Raw genomic sequence first — 20,264 nt, 5'->3', positions numbered from 1 at the left:
AATTATTTTATTTTTTTTAGTCAGCCAGTCTATGTCTACCGTATTGTACCTATAGTAAAAATAATTATGATATATACGATCAATAATTAACGATTTAATAAATTATTCACCATATAATTTACCGTACATAAAAGTGGGACTGTATTAAATATACAGAAGGTTATGTCTACACAAGTCACTCTTTAAGTTAGAAAAAAATATCTCGAATATTTTTCGAAAAAAAATGACAGCCCCCAAGGGAGCGATATTGCCCACTTAGGGAAACGCTGCAGATATAACACTGTAATATATAATATGTATCTAAGACTATCAACCCGATGACACTATATCAATCTCGCTGTACGCGTCCCCCGTTATGACAATAATAATACTATATATTATTATTCCTAGCTACTCGTTACGTATACGAATATAGAACTTGATGGCCGTCCTCTATACGCGACAGCTCGACATTGGCCGATTATATATTGAGGATAAAACGATAAATATACATATTATTATTGTTATATTTACCATTATGATTATGGTTGTAAAATCGTATTTGCACACGCACCGGACGAGGGGGAAACCGCGGCGCGATCGAGTAAATCGTATACGCAAAAATGCGAAATCGACCCGAGCGCGCGGCCGACGACGGTCCCGCGTAAAAACACACGCAAGTAGATCAGGGCAATACCTGAATAATATATTATTATTGTTTGGTTTCAATATATACACGAGGCGTTGGTGGTAGTATATTATATAGTAGTCTGTAGTAGTAGTAGTATAGTAGCATAGTATAGTATATTGGTATATATATAGTATAGAGCGTACTATATAGACGGCGGGTAAACCTGCAGATATGTATATAAGACGTGTACGCGCGATCGCGTTCCAGAAATAACGGTACAAATCCGTTGTCCGCGATCGTGATTTATTCATCGGCCGTGTCGCATAATACTAATAATGATTATTATTATATTACACGCTGAACGTAGTGTGGGAGCACTCGATGTACTTATTTTTAATCGTTAAAATTAAAAAAAAGCACCCCAACGTCGTCTGTCTACCCTCCAGCCGGGGGCTGCTACACGCTCGGTACACGACTTATGAGACGTCTACTACCCGTAGGTAATGCGCCGGACACTCGTGGGCGCAGGTAGGAAATATTTTCGGAGAAGGTTTTGGTATCTAGATGTACATTAAATTTAATTCACGATATTTATTTAAAAATATTGTTTAATCTCAATTTCGAGGAGTGTTTAAAACACCCCCTTACCTGCGCCCATGCGCATACTATATATTATAATAGGCAAGAGTAGTAGTCGTACGACGTGATATTAGAATATAGAGTAGGTATATGTAAAATATTTATCGTCGTTTGTCATTAATCGTATACGCTATAATTCGTCGATATACCTTAAAACATGACATTGTAATATTATTATTTCGGACGATTTATGGTCCGTTATATTATTATAATTATATTATAGGTCAGTACGACACGACCGGCGACGGCCACCGCGGTCGGGGGTATTGGGTTATACGATATGGATAGATAAGCCGCCAAAATTATCCACCCCATGGTTAATTCATGTGTATTTATTATTTATTTTTATTTTTTTTTTTATTTTTTTTTTACTTGTTATTACGAAGCTCGCGTGTAATACGCGACGACAGGAGCCTGATTAAAAATCAAAACACGAGTCGGAGAAAATTACGATGAGGACCGCGCGCGGGGAGAGGAGAAAACTACGAGAGAGAGCCGACAGCGTATAATATAGAGAAAGAGGGAGAGAGAAAATAAAAAATTCAAAATCCCGAGCTGTTCGTTCCGAGAAAGGGTAGTCGCACCGTGACCGATTTAACGATAATTTTGCATAATGCATCGTATTATGATTGCGCGAGCATTATTACATACGAGTAACAGTCGTGTACCGGCTAACGCATTATTTTAAAATGTCGATTTGAACGTCGACCGTTACGACGAGTTACAAAAGACGTTCTGGACAATATTATATTATGGCCCACAGAAATGTAGCAGCTGGCAACATATATACCTAATATTGTAATCTAGAGTACAGTCTGTCCCGATGTAGAGATCACAGAAACTATCGAATAGTTCAGTTCAGTTTCGAGGATTCGTGACCTGCAAACCGCATATTTTCTGATGTCAATACATTTAAGAAGCGTTCGGACAAGAGAGTTCACAGAGCGGGTCTGTAACTGGACGATCTGTCTTTTGTATTGTTGTCCTTAATAATAATTATAATAATGAATCATTTTACTCGAGCAAATTTCACTTATTTCATATTATTATAATTATAGTAAGCAGATAAACAAATATATTTGGTAATATTATTTTGTATTTTTTACTGTGATAAATTGTCACGGTGAGTTTTTACAATATAGTTAAATATTTGTTACATATTTTATAGACACGCCAAACGCATGCCGAGATATAAAAAAAAAAAAAAATGTATTACCATAAAGACGTAATTTTAAATTTACCGTTTACGATATATTTTCTTCGTTACAACAAATGATCTTATCAATGGATTTCAGTTAAAATGCTTCAAGGAAATTCCCGGTGACTTTCGTTCAACGGTCACTATATTGTGAGCAATACACGTACTAGTACGTTTAAAATTGTATTATTTCACTCGAATACGTGGAAATTCATTAAAATGTATTTCGTATTCGTTTCAAGAATAGACAATAGCAAAACAAATATTTTATTTTGACCCATATAATTCTTCGTGTTTTTGTGTTCCACATGTATCATGGTGATACAATGAAAACTTTTTTAACGATATTGAAATGTATAATAATTTAATTTAAGACAATACGATAATAATACTATTATTATTTCGTATCGCGATATTATATATGATATTATACAGGATCGTATCACGTGATTCTGAAGAGCGATGTTATTGAGTGATAGTTAATTTAAAATAAAAAACAACTAATGTTTCCGCAATGACTTTGTCAACTTCATTTTTTTTTTTTAAACGAGAGTAGATTCTAAATATTTTACCAATATATTTCATACTTTGCATTGTATCATTTGTATCTGAATTTGTTAATATATCGTTTTTTGCATAGGTGTTTTAAATTTGGATTATTTAAATATATAATATCGTAACCATATATTACAAAGACAATATAACTATGTACTATACAAATTCACAATAATAAAAAAATCTTGAGCGGATATCCATTGTATTATTGATTGTTTTCCGTAATATTTGCTGATAGATCTGTATTCCGTTTGTATAGTCGACGGGATATTATATAAGGTAGGAGGTACTCATCGGCTGTTTAGCCGGTCTTAGCGATTTGTATCTACTATCTAGTGATCCACAGTAGTAAAAATATATAATAATATAGCCATCGATGTTCGTTATTTTTTGTGCGTTTGTGATTTTCGTATGAAAGTGTTTACGAAAAAATGACCCAAAAAAAAAATAGGTAGTAAACATTCGTTGTTGTGATGTTGTCACGCCGTCTTCTACGACGTATCATTGTAACTAAACTATGTACGTATTAAACATTAATGTAGGTACATTACTTTTTTATACGTATCGCGGGCTCATTAGGGTGTGCATAATATATATTGTATCCGAAGAAATACCGAAAAAAGAAAACATGTTGACGGACGTCGACGGAATATTTTGCGTGTAACGATATAACTGGTAAATCGTATTGTATTATTCACCTACATTTCTATGTCCTTGGGACTAGAAAATCAAAACAAACCTAAATAATAATAATAATAAAAAAAAAAAAAAATCGAGAGAGAAATGAAAAACAACTTACGCGAGCTCGCCGCGCGCATTTAGTCTGCGGCGGTCGCGGAGACTATAACGCCTGCAGGTGACGTATACCTAACGATATAGGTAAACACAAGTACACACAATAATAAAAACGGATGTAAGATAAATGACATTAATATTATGTACGTATGGGCGGCGGGACACGGGAGGCATTATTATAATATTACCATCACGTGTTTGGGCGTACCTACGCGAAAATAGCGGTAAATAGAAAACAACGACGGCCTCGTAAAACAATAACACGCGGGCAATATTCGGCGGGCCATTTCGCGCGAACGGCATTTAAATAACAATAATAATAGCGAAAAAAACCCGCGTCGAATCAATAAAATGACTAAATGACATACATTTACACGCGTTTTTTACGTCGGTTCGCGCAACGAATATATGCTCTATATTAAAACGATCGCGTAATGATATTATTATAATTTTAACCGTGACATATAATTTTACTAATAATAATGCGTTCATACTCATACTATATTAAATTATATATTATACATCATAGGAGACGTATCTAGAGTGGTAGGGGGGCTGCTCGGAAACCGGGTGGTAAAAGTTTTCGAGTGATTAATTTATATATTGTAGTGCTGGCGTGTAACATGCGAATCATACCCTCGGGGTAAGAAGTTTAAGGAGGTATAGATATTCTAGGAATATTATACCAGGGGTATAAAATTTTTGGGATATTCATACCCCCCGCGGTATGAAATTTAAGGAGGTATAAATATCCTAGGAATATTATACCGGAGGTATAAATTTCATTTTAGAGGAGGTATTATTATACTAGGATATTTGTACCCCCCGGTATATAATTTTGGGGGTTATAAATATCCTGGGATTTTTGTACCTGGGGTACTATAAAACCTAGGAAAATCATACACCCGGGGGGTATTATTATTTGGAGGTACCTATAGTATTCCTGTGACACTGGTGGTGGCAAAATGCGCGGAAAACAAAAAAATAAAATCTGAAAAACATAACGTCTGAAAAACAAAAACAGATAATAATATAATATAATCGTGAATTACAGTTATATGTTATTATACGACTCCTACACTGCCGAACATAGTCGTGCGTAATGCTGCTGTCTACAATCTGGATCACGCGCATTATTTAACAACTATTACGATTTTTCGGCGTCCCGTACGAAATTATATAACTCAGATCGGAGGCGCGGATATAGTATAAATATGGATGTGTTGATGTGTTTTCCAGCGTTCGTTCTAATATTGTTTTGTTTTGTCAGACTGTGAAACACACGACCACGAAGGGTCGAAGTATTATTATTATGTCATGAAAATGTCGATTTCTGCGCGTACCCGCATATATATAACGCTACAACGGAATAGGCCAATACCTAGTATTAGACACTTGAATGCAAAAATGGTCCATAGTTCATAATATAATACTTAATAAACATCATACGGATAAGAGTAGTAAACAATAGGTAAACACGTTAAGAAATCTATCGTATATTAAATTTATAACGAGTTATTTATTCAACGAGTTCGGAGCAGTGCTGTTTTCAGAAATTTTCCTCTGGGGTGAGGGCTTAATTATCGTTTACAGTGAACGACTTCTGCACCATCACCGTAGATGAAACTGAGACTTGGAGATCTTAGCGTCCTAAGCTCAAAAATAAATGTATTGGGTAATAATCCACGGAAAATGTTTTCTTCGATGTGCTCCAAAGCTCCGGTCAGCTGAGAACGAATATTAGTTACAACAGCGCAATACGACTTTTTTAAATTTGGCCGTCGATATTTCAGCATTGAAAGAAATATCGTCAATTTATTAATGAATAACGATGTATTGGTAATATTTAAACTAATACATACAATTAATTATCATTTTTAAATTATAAATTTAATTTTACAAGTATATGTGACGATCAATATATTTTTCATACTCGTATACACCTATTTTGTATATTTTGCAAAATTGTTTTATGTAAGCGCAAATTGAATTACATGTTTTTATGTATAGAACACATTTTTAATTATAATTACTGTTGAGAAATTTAACTGAAGGCTTACTTGCTGTACATGCAGTGGTACAAATATTTTAAAGATTGGGCACTCATCAAGTCCCTGCATATAATACTCTAGTGAATGAGATTTATAAACCATTAGAGTATTAATTCAGAATATATTGTATGTATGTATAAAATATACATTATACATAAAACATAAATACATAATACATTTTTTTCTGATTTTTTCCTACAGTCGCATACATTATATGATACTTATAAAAAATAGAATTTCGGCTCTTTTTGACACTGCAGTGTCGTCTTTTATGTATTGAACCATACGATGACGTACAGTATACGAAAAAACTATGGAACTTTTCAGATATAATATTATCACTGGTCCAGTATCGACGACAGGAACAATATTATTGCCGTTGACCGTTGGTATAACCGCTGTTGCGGCAGTGTGGAAATTTTATTATTATTTTTTATATTGTAATTTAATTTTAAATTTATGTAGTCGTTGACCTGGTTCTATTTGGATTCGCATCGTAAGCTACGTGTAAGAGTGTCAATAATGATATATGCATAACATGTGACAATGTTACACCAATTGTTGACTACCTATGGGTTTTGTCCGTCCTATATTATAGTAATATAGTATATACATATCATGATTACGGAATTTTTGTGCGCTGTGTTTTCGCCATCTTCGGGATGCAATCGCTGAGTAGTTGACTGCTGACAAAGTACTGAGAGGTCTCTTTAAACAATAAATGCACGTGACCGTTGAATAATCCTTCGATATGCATCACCCCACGGCATCAGTAATGTCTTGTATTCTTTTAACATAATATATGTTCTAATAGTCAATATGAAATGCTCCGTAACTTATCGATATGCAGGATAATTTTGCTTGATAATGATATTCGACGGGATATATTGGCTTTTGGGACGTAAAAGCTCATTCGGCTCCTGTTTTTATAAAAGTGTTCGATTTTTGAATTCGCAACACACTTTAATGTGACGTTCATTTTGGTTCTCCATTAAAAATTTTAGGACTAATTTTGCAGCAACCCGTTTCATGCTCAATTTAATAATCCACGTACAGTAGATATTTTAAATTTAGTAATTGATGTAAGTACAGAGTGTCATGTCATAGTGAAAATAAAAAATGATTGATATGAAACCATCGATTTATCAATAGTAATATAAATATGTATTTATAATTCTGTTGAGTCTACAATCATTATTTTGAAAAGTTTTAGCTAAATTATATCAGTGTAAGAATAACTTTTTAAATAAAAAGCTATAATTTCGCAATTTTATAATTTTAATTTTTTAAAACAGCAACATTTTTTTTTTTATTTAATATTCCTAAGACCTGAATAAAACTTTTTTTTGAGAATTCCAATAAATCAAATGTATTTTTTTTCGAGTATTTAATAATCATAAGTATTTTTATCTTATAAGAATTGAAGATAAGAGAGTAACTGATTAACATTTTATCAGGCACCTACATCTGTGTCACTTTTTCGCTAGTCTCAAGTTTAAATATTTATTGATAACTTACTAACAATACTCGTTCAAATTTCAGTTCAAAAACTTAAAAATTATTGAAAAAATTATAGTATATAATTAAAAACAAAATTAAAATGGTGTGATGTAAACAATCATTTTATATTATACATTATTTAGGTACCTATTATGATAATAATTAACATTAAAATCAAGTAGATAGGTACCTACATTTTATTGATAGATTTAACATAAGAAAAAATTGTTTTGTATTATATTTTAGGTAAATAGAATACTTATCAACATACCTATTATTATAATTAAATTTGAACAAAATTGTGTTTTGATTGATTTATTATTAAAATAGGTAAAGTCTATTAATAATATTAATATTCTTTACCTAAAATATAACTAAATAGCTATGTAGGTAACTCATATTTTAATAATGTAAATCATCAAATTTAACAGTGACGTATATACGAATTACACACGATAAGTGTTATACTTGTAACACCAACTCCAAAATCTCGACAAACGGCATTTATAAACAATTGTCATTTAAAGTTACGCAATTTGTATACATAATCGTTCGTTTAATGGATTTATTTATAACGAAATACTTTCTACACTTTTCAGTAGAACGACAAAAATAGGTAGGTACTGGAAAAAAAAAATTATTTACTATGCATTAGTACATTTACACACATGAAACATATAAGTAGGGCTCAGATTTTAAATCATATGGTACTTTTTTTTATATATATTATGAGATTGAAATCTAATTTTTATAAATAAATTCGTTTCACGTCATTCTGATTCTAAATAAACCAATTTATTTTTTGCTTTTTTTGTTTTTTTTTTTTTTTTGTCAAATATTCCACAGCTGTACATTTTTTATATGTTTATTATGCTACTATAGTAATAATAAAAAACTGAATTAGTAAGACACGTAAAAATCCAGAAAGCGTTATAGGTATTGGATTATTACTGTTTTCGTTATCGGTTTGTTATCTGTGGATATTTGTTGGATCTACATAATATAGCCTGCAGTACTTATACGGTCGTCGGTCGGTATGCATAAACATCGATATCAAACATTTCAAAATTTAAGATTTTCAGTGTTATAATTTAATACCTCTTGTATGAATTATGCACAGTTCACTTCAGTGGATGTAGAGAGTTCATTTTCTACGCATATAACAATAATCTGTTGGACAATAGAGTTAGTTTCATTACTGAAAATTTAGAGAAATACATGATAGTTAATTCTTTTTATAATTTAAATTAATATTTAAATTTTTTTTTGTTCATTTTTATAACTAGTCCATGGTAATTTTTGCTGATGTTTTTTTTAAAAATAAATATGCTTCTGTTTTGCTTTTTTAAAACATTCGTGTGCTTTTTCAGTTGCTTATTATGCTTTAAAATCCGAGCCTTACATATAAGTAATAAAATAAATTAATAATTTAACTATAAGATAAAAATTAATTAATGTTATAGATAAACATTTTATTTTCACATATTTTTGTAGTTGCATAGTTAACTAAATACTACCAATAAAATTTTTTTTAATAAAAACCATATAGTCGTAGTATTTATACGAGTTTAAGTGTCTACCTATATTATAACTACAATTAATAATTGATTTTTTTTTCATTTCAAGCGATTTTAAAATTTATTATTTCTAAAATGTTGATTTGAATCTTTTGACAATTTACATAATTATTATTTATTATATTCGTGCAGCAGAATAGTAGCATTTTAATATTAATACAGCGTTAATACATTCTATAAATATTAAATATTCAAGTATACACAGTATTACACACGTATTTAGGTATCTTACATGACTACTATGTTAAGGTATAGATTATACCTTATAAATATTACCAAATATTATTATTATAACTATGATCTATATTTGAATGACATTAGTAATTTTATTAATTTTTTAGCAATAGCTAATCAATTTTTGCTTTTTAGTTTTTTTCCGTAGTGATTTTAGATTCTGAGCGAAGTGATGAATGTAATAATTTTTTCTTGTCTTTTTTATCAGTAAAAGTGCTTTAATTTTAAATTTTAAGGGTGGTTTCTAGAAAAAAATTAGACCTTGAGACTAGGGTTAAAAATAATTAATTCCAAAAATAAGTTTTCACGAAAATCGATTTCATTAAAAAAAAAAATAATAAAAATAAAAATAAATATTAACTATAATATAGATATTACTATTTTTTATCTAATAGGTATTCATACTGGTATTTACGACTAGACATAGATTAATTTTCAAAATACTTTGATTAATTTTAAGCATTTTATCTTAAATTAATGTGTAACTTATTGTATTACCTAACCTATATTTAGTGAAAATGAATTAAAAATAACAATTTAAATATTTAATAAAATATGTACTGATAGACAGTAAACTTTAAATGATTTATCATTGAATTCAAATTCCAACACACCCGTAACAGTGACCTAGTAAATTACAATGTCTTTGACAAAATTTATCAGAATTGCGGTAATTTTTAATTTTTAAAGTTTTATCATAAATAGTTCTTACAGAATACCAAAAACCAAAAATTCAAAATTATATTCATATGCATAGATTGTTTTATTGACATTTGACATTGAAATTTGGACGAAATAAAATATTTAAATAAAGAATAAGGATTTTAGTTATTTTATTTACTTTATACAAATATTCAGTTTGTGGTTCAAAACACCTTTTGGTTGATATTTGACACTTTTACGTATATTATTATATTTTATACAGTCGTTTTCATGATATTTCGATTATTTTTAAGTATTGAATATTTACACCATAAGTTTAAAAAAACATCGCCTTTTTCAGAAATCTTTTGAGTAAATACAAAGTTATCAATAAATTTAAATTTAACATAACATGACATAAGCTGAGATTGATAATGAACAAAGGTTACTTTTTTTTTATTTTCGTCTCAGTAACTTATGGGAAATAATGTATTAACTTGATTTCACAATAATATATTTTATATTTTAAGTTTTGTTTATTACAAATTTTTTCAATATTTAATGCTTCAATTAATGTTTAAAATAACCTAGTCGATTGTAAATTTTATCTAATTGGAACAAAAATGAAGTAGTTTCATAGCTATAGTAATTAGAGAATAGTAAACTATATTATATTATAATTTAAGAATACAAGGATAGAATTATTATCGATAATCATATAGTATTATGTACATATAGTAAAACAATTATTATGACTGTAAGTTTACTAATCAAATAATTTTATTGATTTAATCATAACAATTTGAAAAATAAATAAAATTCATTAAATTAATATATGCACAATATAGATATAACAATACATAAAGATATTTATAAACTTTAGTTGATTTAAAACATATACAGTTTTAGAAAATTAATCTCTTCAAACAATATTATACACAAAGATCTTTTATGATGAAAAATATCAATTTATTGAATAGATTATAGAGCAGTGGTTACCAAATATAATTTCCAATCAGTACATTGTTATAAAATACCTAATTATTAACGGCCCACTTTCTATAAACATTGTTTTCTTCTTCATAATGATTAATTTTAAGATAAAAAAAACAAATGCTATAAGAAAAACTAACATTTAAATATTTACAACAAGACATTGATATATATATAATATATATATATACGAACTAATTTTTTTTAGAAATAATATTTCTTTACATTATTCAAGTTTTATAATTGATAACATATTAATTAGTAATTATTATCTTTATTCATACAATATGATGAACAATGATAATGTATACTATAATTTATAATAATTAATAACTGTCTAATATTTATTATTATTCATTGTTTCGATTGTAACATGAAGCTCCGAGACATATAATCTGTAGTTGTACATGTATAATATAGAATATAAATAATAAATGATACAAAAATATTAGTAATAATAATTAGTTATAATTATTATTGAATAATATTATCTAAAAAAAATATAAAAGTAGACTGTATAAATCAATTGTCCAGTTATTTAATGTTTAATCTTAATTTTTTTTTACCATAATGATTAAATGAAAGTATATAGCCTTATTATTTGATACAAAATAATATCTACATTTCATTTATGCACCGTTTGTTTTCAAACAAAAATAATGTTTTTGTAAACATATTCATTTGTTTTGTTTTGATTTTCATACAATTTCAACCTTGAATTATTGATCTATTATGATAACCAATTTTGATTCAAGTAAAAAAAAAAATACAAAATATTTTTTTACAACTACCTACTCTACTAAATAATTTTGAACATATAGATCATTCCGCTATAGTAGGAACACTAGGAACGCGGTAGAACCTTGGGGACATAATGAAATCCAATACAAATCGTAAAGATAATAAAGGAATAAATACTTTTAAAATTATTCAGAATACCTACTGTATTAATACATACGAAAATAGTATTTAAAAGTATACCATGATCTATCTATGTATAAGTAATTCTATTTAGTAGATAATTTCACTGTGTCTACTACAAAAACGTCTTGAATATTTCATTGAATGTGTTTATAAAAAATAAAAAAATAACAAATAAACAAAAATAATAAAGTTAAAATTTCACAAAAATGAAATAGGTTAACTGATTTGTTGCCCCTATTTTACATTAGATGGGGATTCAATATATTCGGAGATATACGTAGACTATACCTAAATAAAAATACGCATTAATAATCAAATCTTTAAATCTTATACTAAAAACTTACTAGTTTCTTTTAATATTTAATTCTTCATAATTTCATTAAAAGAAGATTTTCGTCTACATTGAACTCGTCATATGACAAATTTAATATGCGCTACTTCTTAAAGATATGGATTTACTTGTTTATACATTTATAATTGTGTGCAAAAATGAGTTTCTACCCATAATAGGTTTTAGTACGAATCTCAAAAAAAAAAAAGAAGAATAAATGCACTAAACAATTATTCAGAATGTCATATTAATACGTAGAAAGTTAGAGTTTAAAAAACTATCCAAGCAAGTACTTATAGACAATTTTAATTAGTTTATAGCTTTTCTGTATCTACAACATGCATGTCTTATTAGTTCTGCTCAAAACATAAAATAGCAAGCTAAGAACAATGCACTAAAATCGGTGATATTAACTGAAGTTTTACTCCAAACACACGTTGCACGTGTCTTATTTTGTGCTTCCGGATTATATAGGTTAATATTTAATGTGTAAACTGTAAAAAAAAGTGTATTTAGATGGTTCATTTATTGTAAACACATCACATACATAGTAATTTTTCTATACATACTATAATAAATATAAATTGAACAATATTATCGGTTAACTTTTGTATACATTTTACACAAGATTATGACAATACACTTGTATTTTTTTTTTTTTTTTTGGTGTACAAACGCTTATTAGAATGTCTAATCAATGATGATGTATATACATGCGTTTACCCAAATAAACATAATAAGGTTATCCACATTCGTCCACTATTATGTAGGGTATCACCGACGAGAAGATATTACCTAATCTGTCCGTGTGCAATACGGTAAAATTTGACGTCTTACGTGGTACGCAACACCGACTTTCGGCAGAGGTCTGCAATTCTACTTCGAAATGCACTGGAATCGATGGACTGCACTCTCCCAAGCAGTAGTAAAACGTAAATCTTCTGGGGGCAAGGATCCAGTCCCAACCAATGTCAGAGAAGTCGATCATTACCGGATGCCTGCTGCACGTCGATGACCCAGACCTTGATTCCCGTTTATTACGATATCCGTTGTGGGTGTGCACCTCCAAGTACGGGACCTACAGAACGCATGATCACGGTAAGTCGATCGAATTAAACAATATTAGACTATTATAACTATTATTAAAAAGACGAATGTAGTGTTATGTGTTAGGCGATGGAAGTGTACAAGTGCAGAGAGAATATCGTCGTTGTACGATTATGTAAAAGCGCCAATGTAGTGATGACATCGATAATGGTAGAGACGGTGGTGAAAATGGTATATTATAATACTGTGTATCATTAATACTAATAGTTTCTTTGATTCTTTAATTATTATTTTACTTATTTTACTTTAGTACTTAAAACTTCACTTAACTTAACACAATATTTTCACTAAAAAGTTTATAAATTGTCTAAAGAACAGTGTTAAGTAAAAGTTTTGCGTAGGTTACAATTATATAGCAACTGAAAGATAATGCATTATTATGTAACTTGTAAGTTGTAACCAATACTAATCGAGTAACTTGGCTATAACATTTGTATAATATAATATATGCATAATGCATATTAAATATACGTAGTTATTTAGAAACTGCCCGAGGCGCACGTAAGACGATGGGCATGTAAATATGTAACACCAGGTTATATTTTTTCACAATTCATATATTTCGTATGTATATAAAAGTAAATATTATACTATCGATGGTAATATGCATTCTAAGGTATATTATTATGTTATGCGAAGTCGAATGCAAAGTGTATCGAATTATGCTCGGTTAACAGTTTTTTAATGCGATTTATAATCAATAAAATGCTGCGATGTTACAATGACGTCCAAGTTCATCGCATAATAATTTAATGTTAAAAAAGTCTACAGTTTTCTTTTGACGAGTATATAGCATAACACTACTCTTCCGCTCTGTGTTTTATTTGAGCTGTGTAATTCTTGTGTGCTATATCGAATTTCTAACTTTGTTGTGATGTCCGGTAATTATTAATTTATTTTATTATATATATTTTTTTTTTATCAAGTTCTATGCTTTGGCGTATACAATAATAATAATACATTAAAATTATATGGCATATAATGAATTACATGATATGTTTTTAACTGTATTCTTTAATAATGATAATAAGTTTTCTATACGATCAGTAAAGTTTATACTATTTGTAGTACACTGTACTTACCTCGGTCATGTTGTCTTCTCTTTTTCTAGCGTCCGTTATGTATGGCATCTTGTCATGAGTGGTGTTCTTGTTTAGGTAATACGCTTGTACCACTAACGTTAAGTTTTTGGTCCCGTCAACAGTCTTTAACCAATCGGACATGTTTCTCTGTAGTTCAATGGGCACCCAGCCCGGTTCGGTGGTATTAAACACCTGCTACAAATATAATATGAAAAAGGATAAATTATAAACAAAATGAAAAGACAATGTTATAAATATTAAATTATAATATAAGAATATTGTGTACTATTATTATTTACTAGCTGTATAATCCGTCTTAGCACTGAAAACAATAAACGAATATAAAATAATGTGCTATATCTTTATAAATTGGTTTTACTGTGCCTGAGTTCCAAGACAAATCTTCGTCGGTATATATTTCACTTTGAGAACTAATTCAACCGAGTGAGCAATCCACCAGTAGTATATTAGATATAGCACTTAATATACTTTTGAACATAATTAAAATTACCTACTCTCTAAACTTTTTTAATACGAGTAAGAACAAATTCTTTCTTTCTTTTGTAACAAACATACCTATACATTACATAGTTTAATATTTATATATATTATTTAGATTATATTAAATATTTCTTTTATTTCTGTAACTAATAGACAATAGTAACTCTATATAATATATATATTCATATATTGTTCAAACAAAAATTGTTTAATTTTAGTAAATCAAAACAAAATCCATGCATTTGACTATAAACCAAACTCACAAAGATAAATAGATACAACCTATGATAGAAGGCGTACGAATTAAAGTTTAAATGTTGTATCTATCATTATAAGATTACCTACGAAAAGGTCAATCGTTATAAAATACTCGTAAAATTGTTATCGGTGATGGACGGTTTTATTGGCTGTAAAATGGTATTATTATTGTAACGACAAAATTCGCATTATTTCGTCATTACCATACATCCCCTGTTAGGTTTTAAATTAAAAAATTGTAAATTATAAAACTAGGTCCTAGTTTATCGACTCTAATATTATATAGGCACATGGTAATAATCTGCATTTCTGCAGGATTCAATTGTGGTTTGCAATCAACTTAAAGCTAGAGTGAGTTAATTTATTATATTGGAATGGCTCACCTTTACGCTAGAAACTAATGACTGTTGCAAGTTATTTGCATCAATTTTGTACACGTCGATGATAATCACTGAATCCTCGATGATCACGTCCAACAACTGTCTTTTGTACACCCAAAGGATTGCTTTGGTGATACTGTAGTGGCGAGTTGGGTCGGAAAACGTAAAGTAAAGTGGAAATTGTCCTTGAAAATTCTGCATCGTGGGATCTATGTGACGGTGTTTATGGTTATTATTATTTATATTTCTCCATTTCTATTACTATACTATTAACCATCATGAGTTCGTTCTAAAATTATTAAAAGTATAGGTACTATTTTTCTTGTTTATGTTATTATTATTATTGGTGTTGAATATCATCAAAATATGATCATAACTTTGTGTTTCTAAGTATTTTTAAATTAATTGCATATTTACGGGAGGATTTATTAGGGTACTACTAATTTCTTAGTCAAGTTTGAACTTTACACTATACGCAGACTATTCCGTGAAGATTTACACATCGTTATATCTTCTTAAATAATGGAGACATCATAATTCTATTTTTTTTTTTTTTTTTTTTTTTATATAAGACTTATAACTTACAAAGACGAGGACTACAAGTATTTCATATTTTAATTTAATTTAATGTTTTAGTAAAAAAGTCTGTAGACTGTTTAGTATGGAGAATATAGACCGTTTAGTTATTATATATACCTACTTACGTGGCTGAGTGAACGCTATTAGCTTTTGCGTCTGGACATGATAATCATCGTCATCGTCACCGTTGTGACTGTCAATAGTGTCGTTTCCGGTCACATTTATGCGATACGACCTGTTCCGGAATTGCGGGAGCGTCACCGTGGAACTTCCACTGTTGTTGTTGTATTTTTTTAATTGACCTTGTAAAGATAGTCGGTTGCCAAACTCCGGTGGTCGCTGCATGCCAAGCTTGTTCAGTATAGACAATTTTATCAGCTCGATGTTCATTGACTTCATTCCGCCATCGTCGCCGTCGCTATTTGAGTCCTGCTGACGATCGGTGGAGTTAGTCGCAAGTACCGTTTGCCCGGTGATTAGCAAAAAAATGGCAACCACGATCTTATGTGGCATCTTGCGATCCACTAAACTTCCTAGAATTATATTGTTTCGTCCGAAATTCAGTAGCGCGTCCTGTACTAGTGCGACAAAAAAATACTCGTACATGTAAGACTCTACGTTACTACAGAATTCTGATAAACTTAACTCACCCAAGTAGTATAATATTGATAAAATATTAATTATTCAATAAACATCCGTTTTCAAATCAAAATCTTAATTTTGAATAATTATGTTTTATTGATTTTTAATAGTATCAAAAAGACGTATTAAAAAAAAAAAAAATCATAAATTAGGTACCATATTATGTTTATAGTGTTAATACCTCCTTACCACCACTACTAAGAGGTTGTGAAACAAATTCGAAAAAATACCAGAAAATACTGTATACTATACTCTAAGTTAGAAACATAACACGTCCGTCATAAAAAATTGCGAATCAGAGAAAAAATGAGTAATTGTATAGGATAATTACAACGTATCTGAACTATGTATATAATTAACTAATTTCTCCTATACTTGTAGCCATTATCAAACCAATTTCAACTTAAAATATCCGATCATGACTTTGTGGTAACAAGTCTAATAGTCATATAACAGTGTTAATATTGTCTTTCGGACAATTATTCCCACTGCGAATCTATTTGAATGGCACAACGCTCAACACTTAAAATTATATGATGCTGTCTGCAGTCGCAGAAAAAAGTTTATCAGCAAACATGGAATAATACTGCAGAGATAGTTATCTGTAGCCTGTAGCTATTTAGTTAATAGACAACTCAAAGGATGTCAAACAGTTCTCGAACCCCTGAAACACACGATTACTAAGAGCAAAAGTCGTTTCAATGAAAACGTAACTTCACACACACGTGTACGCATATTATGTAGCTACCTATATCATAGGTAAACATAATGTTTATATTGATTATTTGATTAAGATTATTTTGTACATGAATTGTAAATGATTTTGAGATAAAGACCAATTGGTCATTCAAATAAAAAATAAAGTTATCAAAAAAAAAAAAAAAAACTATATATTGATGGTGTTGAATGTCGAAACGTCACGTCGATTTTTCATTGTGTGTTGATTGTTGAATATTATTATAGCCGTGAAACTCGGAGGCAGATGTATGATATTCGAATTCGTTATTTTCATATGGTGATGACTCTCGTTTAGAACGAACGTTTATAATAGTATTTTATATATTTTTTTTGCTTGTAGAGTATGAGTATATGAGAATATAATTTATGAACCATCACAACGGACACCAAATGAAAGTATAATATAATAATATGTCGGGTGGCCTGTGTTTTGGTATCATTAAGATACAATTGAACGTATTTTATAACGTTATACGCGTGAATATAATATAACCTATTGTGATTTAATTTCAACGATTATTGTAGAAAACGTGTATTGGTATTATAAACTAGGTATGTATTCAAAGTCAAAATTACCATAATGCCTATTATTATTACGTCGGAAAACAAGATCTGAGAATCAATCATTCACGACTCACAAGTATATATTAAATATATATTATGAGTTTATGACATAACGTATTGTGATTATTGCATATAAATTATAGTTGCAGGCAACGGTGTCCGATAACCAGCACAATAATGCTTTATTTGCGAGACAAAACAAAAATTGATTGACACTTCTCTTACCCGCCACAAACACATACATACACATACCCTAGTACCAAATAAATTTTTTTTTTAAGTTATACTCATACTTCCTAATGATTAATATAAGAACTATAATAAATTCAGTACTCCAGAGTACAGCATATTACAATACGCCAACCAAAATTTAAATATATCTGTCTCGCACTCTCGCGCCTTTTAATCACTGTCAAGACATCATCGAACTAGAGATGCTACTAATATATAACATAATAACAATAATATAATTTAATAAAATATGTATTGATTTGTGTAGTTATAGACGAGATTATACATTAAGAAATAGTCAATGCATCATCAATTACGCCGAATAATATAAATATATATATAAATTAATATAACATGTTCATATACATTACAAAGTATAATAAGATAAATAGGTATTTAAGTACACGACCTTATAACTTTAAATACAAGTATGTTACCATTGGGTTTTTTGGTCTTATCAAAAATGACGTGATACCTTATCTTTATTTATTTTTTAATTAATCTAAATTGCATTTTTATACATAGACACATAGTCATAGTGTAGATGTATTATTTGATTTTTTGATTTTACCTACTACAATATGAAAAATGTTATAATCGTCACATCAATATTTATAAAATGTAAATTAGACAAATAATTATTTTATAATTCAATGTATTAACTAGCTACATTTGTTTTATTATATGATTGATGTGTACCTATTTTTAATATTTCGTACATAATATTGTATAGTATACTATTAACAAAGTATGTAGTACACAATTCAGTTGCAGCACAGATCGGGTGGCGTTTAAGTTGTACAGTGTACACACCTACGTGTACCTATGTATGTAAGGAGTTCATTAATTCCTTTTAACTGTTATCTTATAATAATCCTGACAAATTTCTAATATCAAAATTCATAACCTTAGATACTTGAAATTTTCAGCAAATGTGTGTATTTTAGCATTTTATAACATGACTCTCTGGTATTATAAATGTTGATCATATTCAAATAGTATTGATTTATATGTTATGATATGATATGTCTTAATTATTGAAAATGAAAAATAGTAATGTTATGTCATAAATACATTTTTTTTTTGAGACCAATTTTTAAATAATCTGCGTTAGGTTTGGTAATTATTAACTCAATGTTCAATTTATACTACTTCGATTGCCAACTTAAATACAATTTACCTATTAATGTTGGATTATAACAAAAAAGTTTGCCAACTGCCAAATGCAGAACTATGCAAATAAATATAATCATCGTATTTTGGTATCATAGTTTTAAGAATTAGAATATTTTTTAACACAACCAAAAAAAAAAAAAATTAAGGTAAATCTGCTGATAAGATTTCAACACCACTGTAGATAGTTTATTCTATTTACTACAATTTCCCTACAATAAATGGCAATTATAAGAAACCCATTAAAAAAAGATTAGGAAAATACCTAATTAATTTAAATTAAATTAACAAATTTTTGATAATTTTAGTTATTTTACTGTGGATAATATAAAAAATATTAATCATAATATAATCTTAAATCTTTCACTATTACATAAGTTCTTATTGTTTTTTTATACGCAATAAAATTGTCTGAGTATTTAGACTTATTTTAAGTTCATGACATTTAACGGTAAATTGGTATTGTTCTATAATTGAAATACGATAAAATATTATATTTTAATTATAATTAATTTATGGTGTAACACATTTGATTTTTTTTTAATAAATATGAGTTCAACCTATCGTACCTATATCTAAAAAAATGAAAAATAAATACCAATGTTTAAAAATAAATTATAAGATATCTTTGTAGCAATAGAGTGTCTTATCTTTGACCAATCGCACAATGACGAAAGGCTAGACTTGAATCCAATTATTATTTATTTTACATCAAAACAACTTCCTTCATTTTTGGGGATGATTCTATAGTTATAATTATGATTCTCAGATCGTATTTAATAAATCTATAAAATTTTAAACCTACATACCTTACTAATTTATAAGTTGTTTAGTTGTTAGCTGAATGAAGCGGTAATAGTGATGGTGACCTTTGAATTTGCACGACTGTTGCGAATAAGTTAAACATATGAACTAAAACTAAGTTTTATTTTGTATTCAAACAATAGATTTAAATTGATT

General features: G+C 28.8%; 1 protein-coding gene across 5 annotated transcripts; it reads right to left on the bottom strand.

Annotated features, from left to right (window-relative positions):
- Positions 1–12,162: 12,162 nt before the first annotated feature.
- On the bottom strand, positions 12,163–20,264 carry LOC114132850 (growth/differentiation factor 8-like). Of its 5 annotated transcripts, none has more exons than XM_050210241.1 (5): positions 20,114–20,264; positions 16,082–16,534; positions 15,381–15,586; positions 14,239–14,430; positions 12,163–13,127 (listed from the first exon to the last, which is right to left on the bottom strand). In XM_050210241.1, the coding sequence occupies exons 2-5, from the start codon at positions 16,467–16,469 to the stop codon at positions 12,792–12,794; spliced, it is 1,122 nt and encodes a 373-aa protein (XP_050066198.1). In that variant the 5' UTR covers positions 16,470–16,534; positions 20,114–20,264; the 3' UTR covers positions 12,163–12,791. The 5 variants fall into 5 exon arrangements, with proteins under 5 accessions (XP_050066198.1, XP_027854241.2, XP_027854239.2 ...); XM_027998440.2 differs by having other exon boundaries at positions 12,168–13,127; positions 14,239–14,433; positions 16,082–16,489; positions 20,114–20,250; XM_027998438.2 differs by having other exon boundaries at positions 12,169–13,127; positions 14,239–14,433.

Source organism: Aphis gossypii, chromosome 1, assembly GCF_020184175.1.
Source record: "Aphis gossypii isolate Hap1 chromosome 1, ASM2018417v2, whole genome shotgun sequence".
Classification (NCBI taxonomy): Eukaryota; Metazoa; Arthropoda; class Insecta; order Hemiptera; family Aphididae; genus Aphis; species Aphis gossypii.
This window is presented reverse-complemented; position numbering and strand designations above follow the sequence as displayed.

What these genes read in the sequence shown, in the direction of transcription:
- LOC114132850 (XM_027998438.2), bottom strand. Translation starts at nt 16,469, where the DNA reads ATGCCACATAAGATCGTGGTTGCCATTTTTTTGCTAATCACCGGGCAA. An exon ending in AATAGCGTTCACTCAGCCAC is followed by an intron (nt 15,587 to 16,081) that starts GTAAGTAGGTAT and finishes ACCGTCACATAG; the next exon opens with ATCCCACGATGCAGAATTTT. An exon ending in CATTAGTTTCTAGCGTAAAG is followed by an intron (nt 14,434 to 15,380) that starts GTGAGCCATTCC and finishes TTATATTTGTAG; the next exon opens with CAGGTGTTTAATACCACCGA.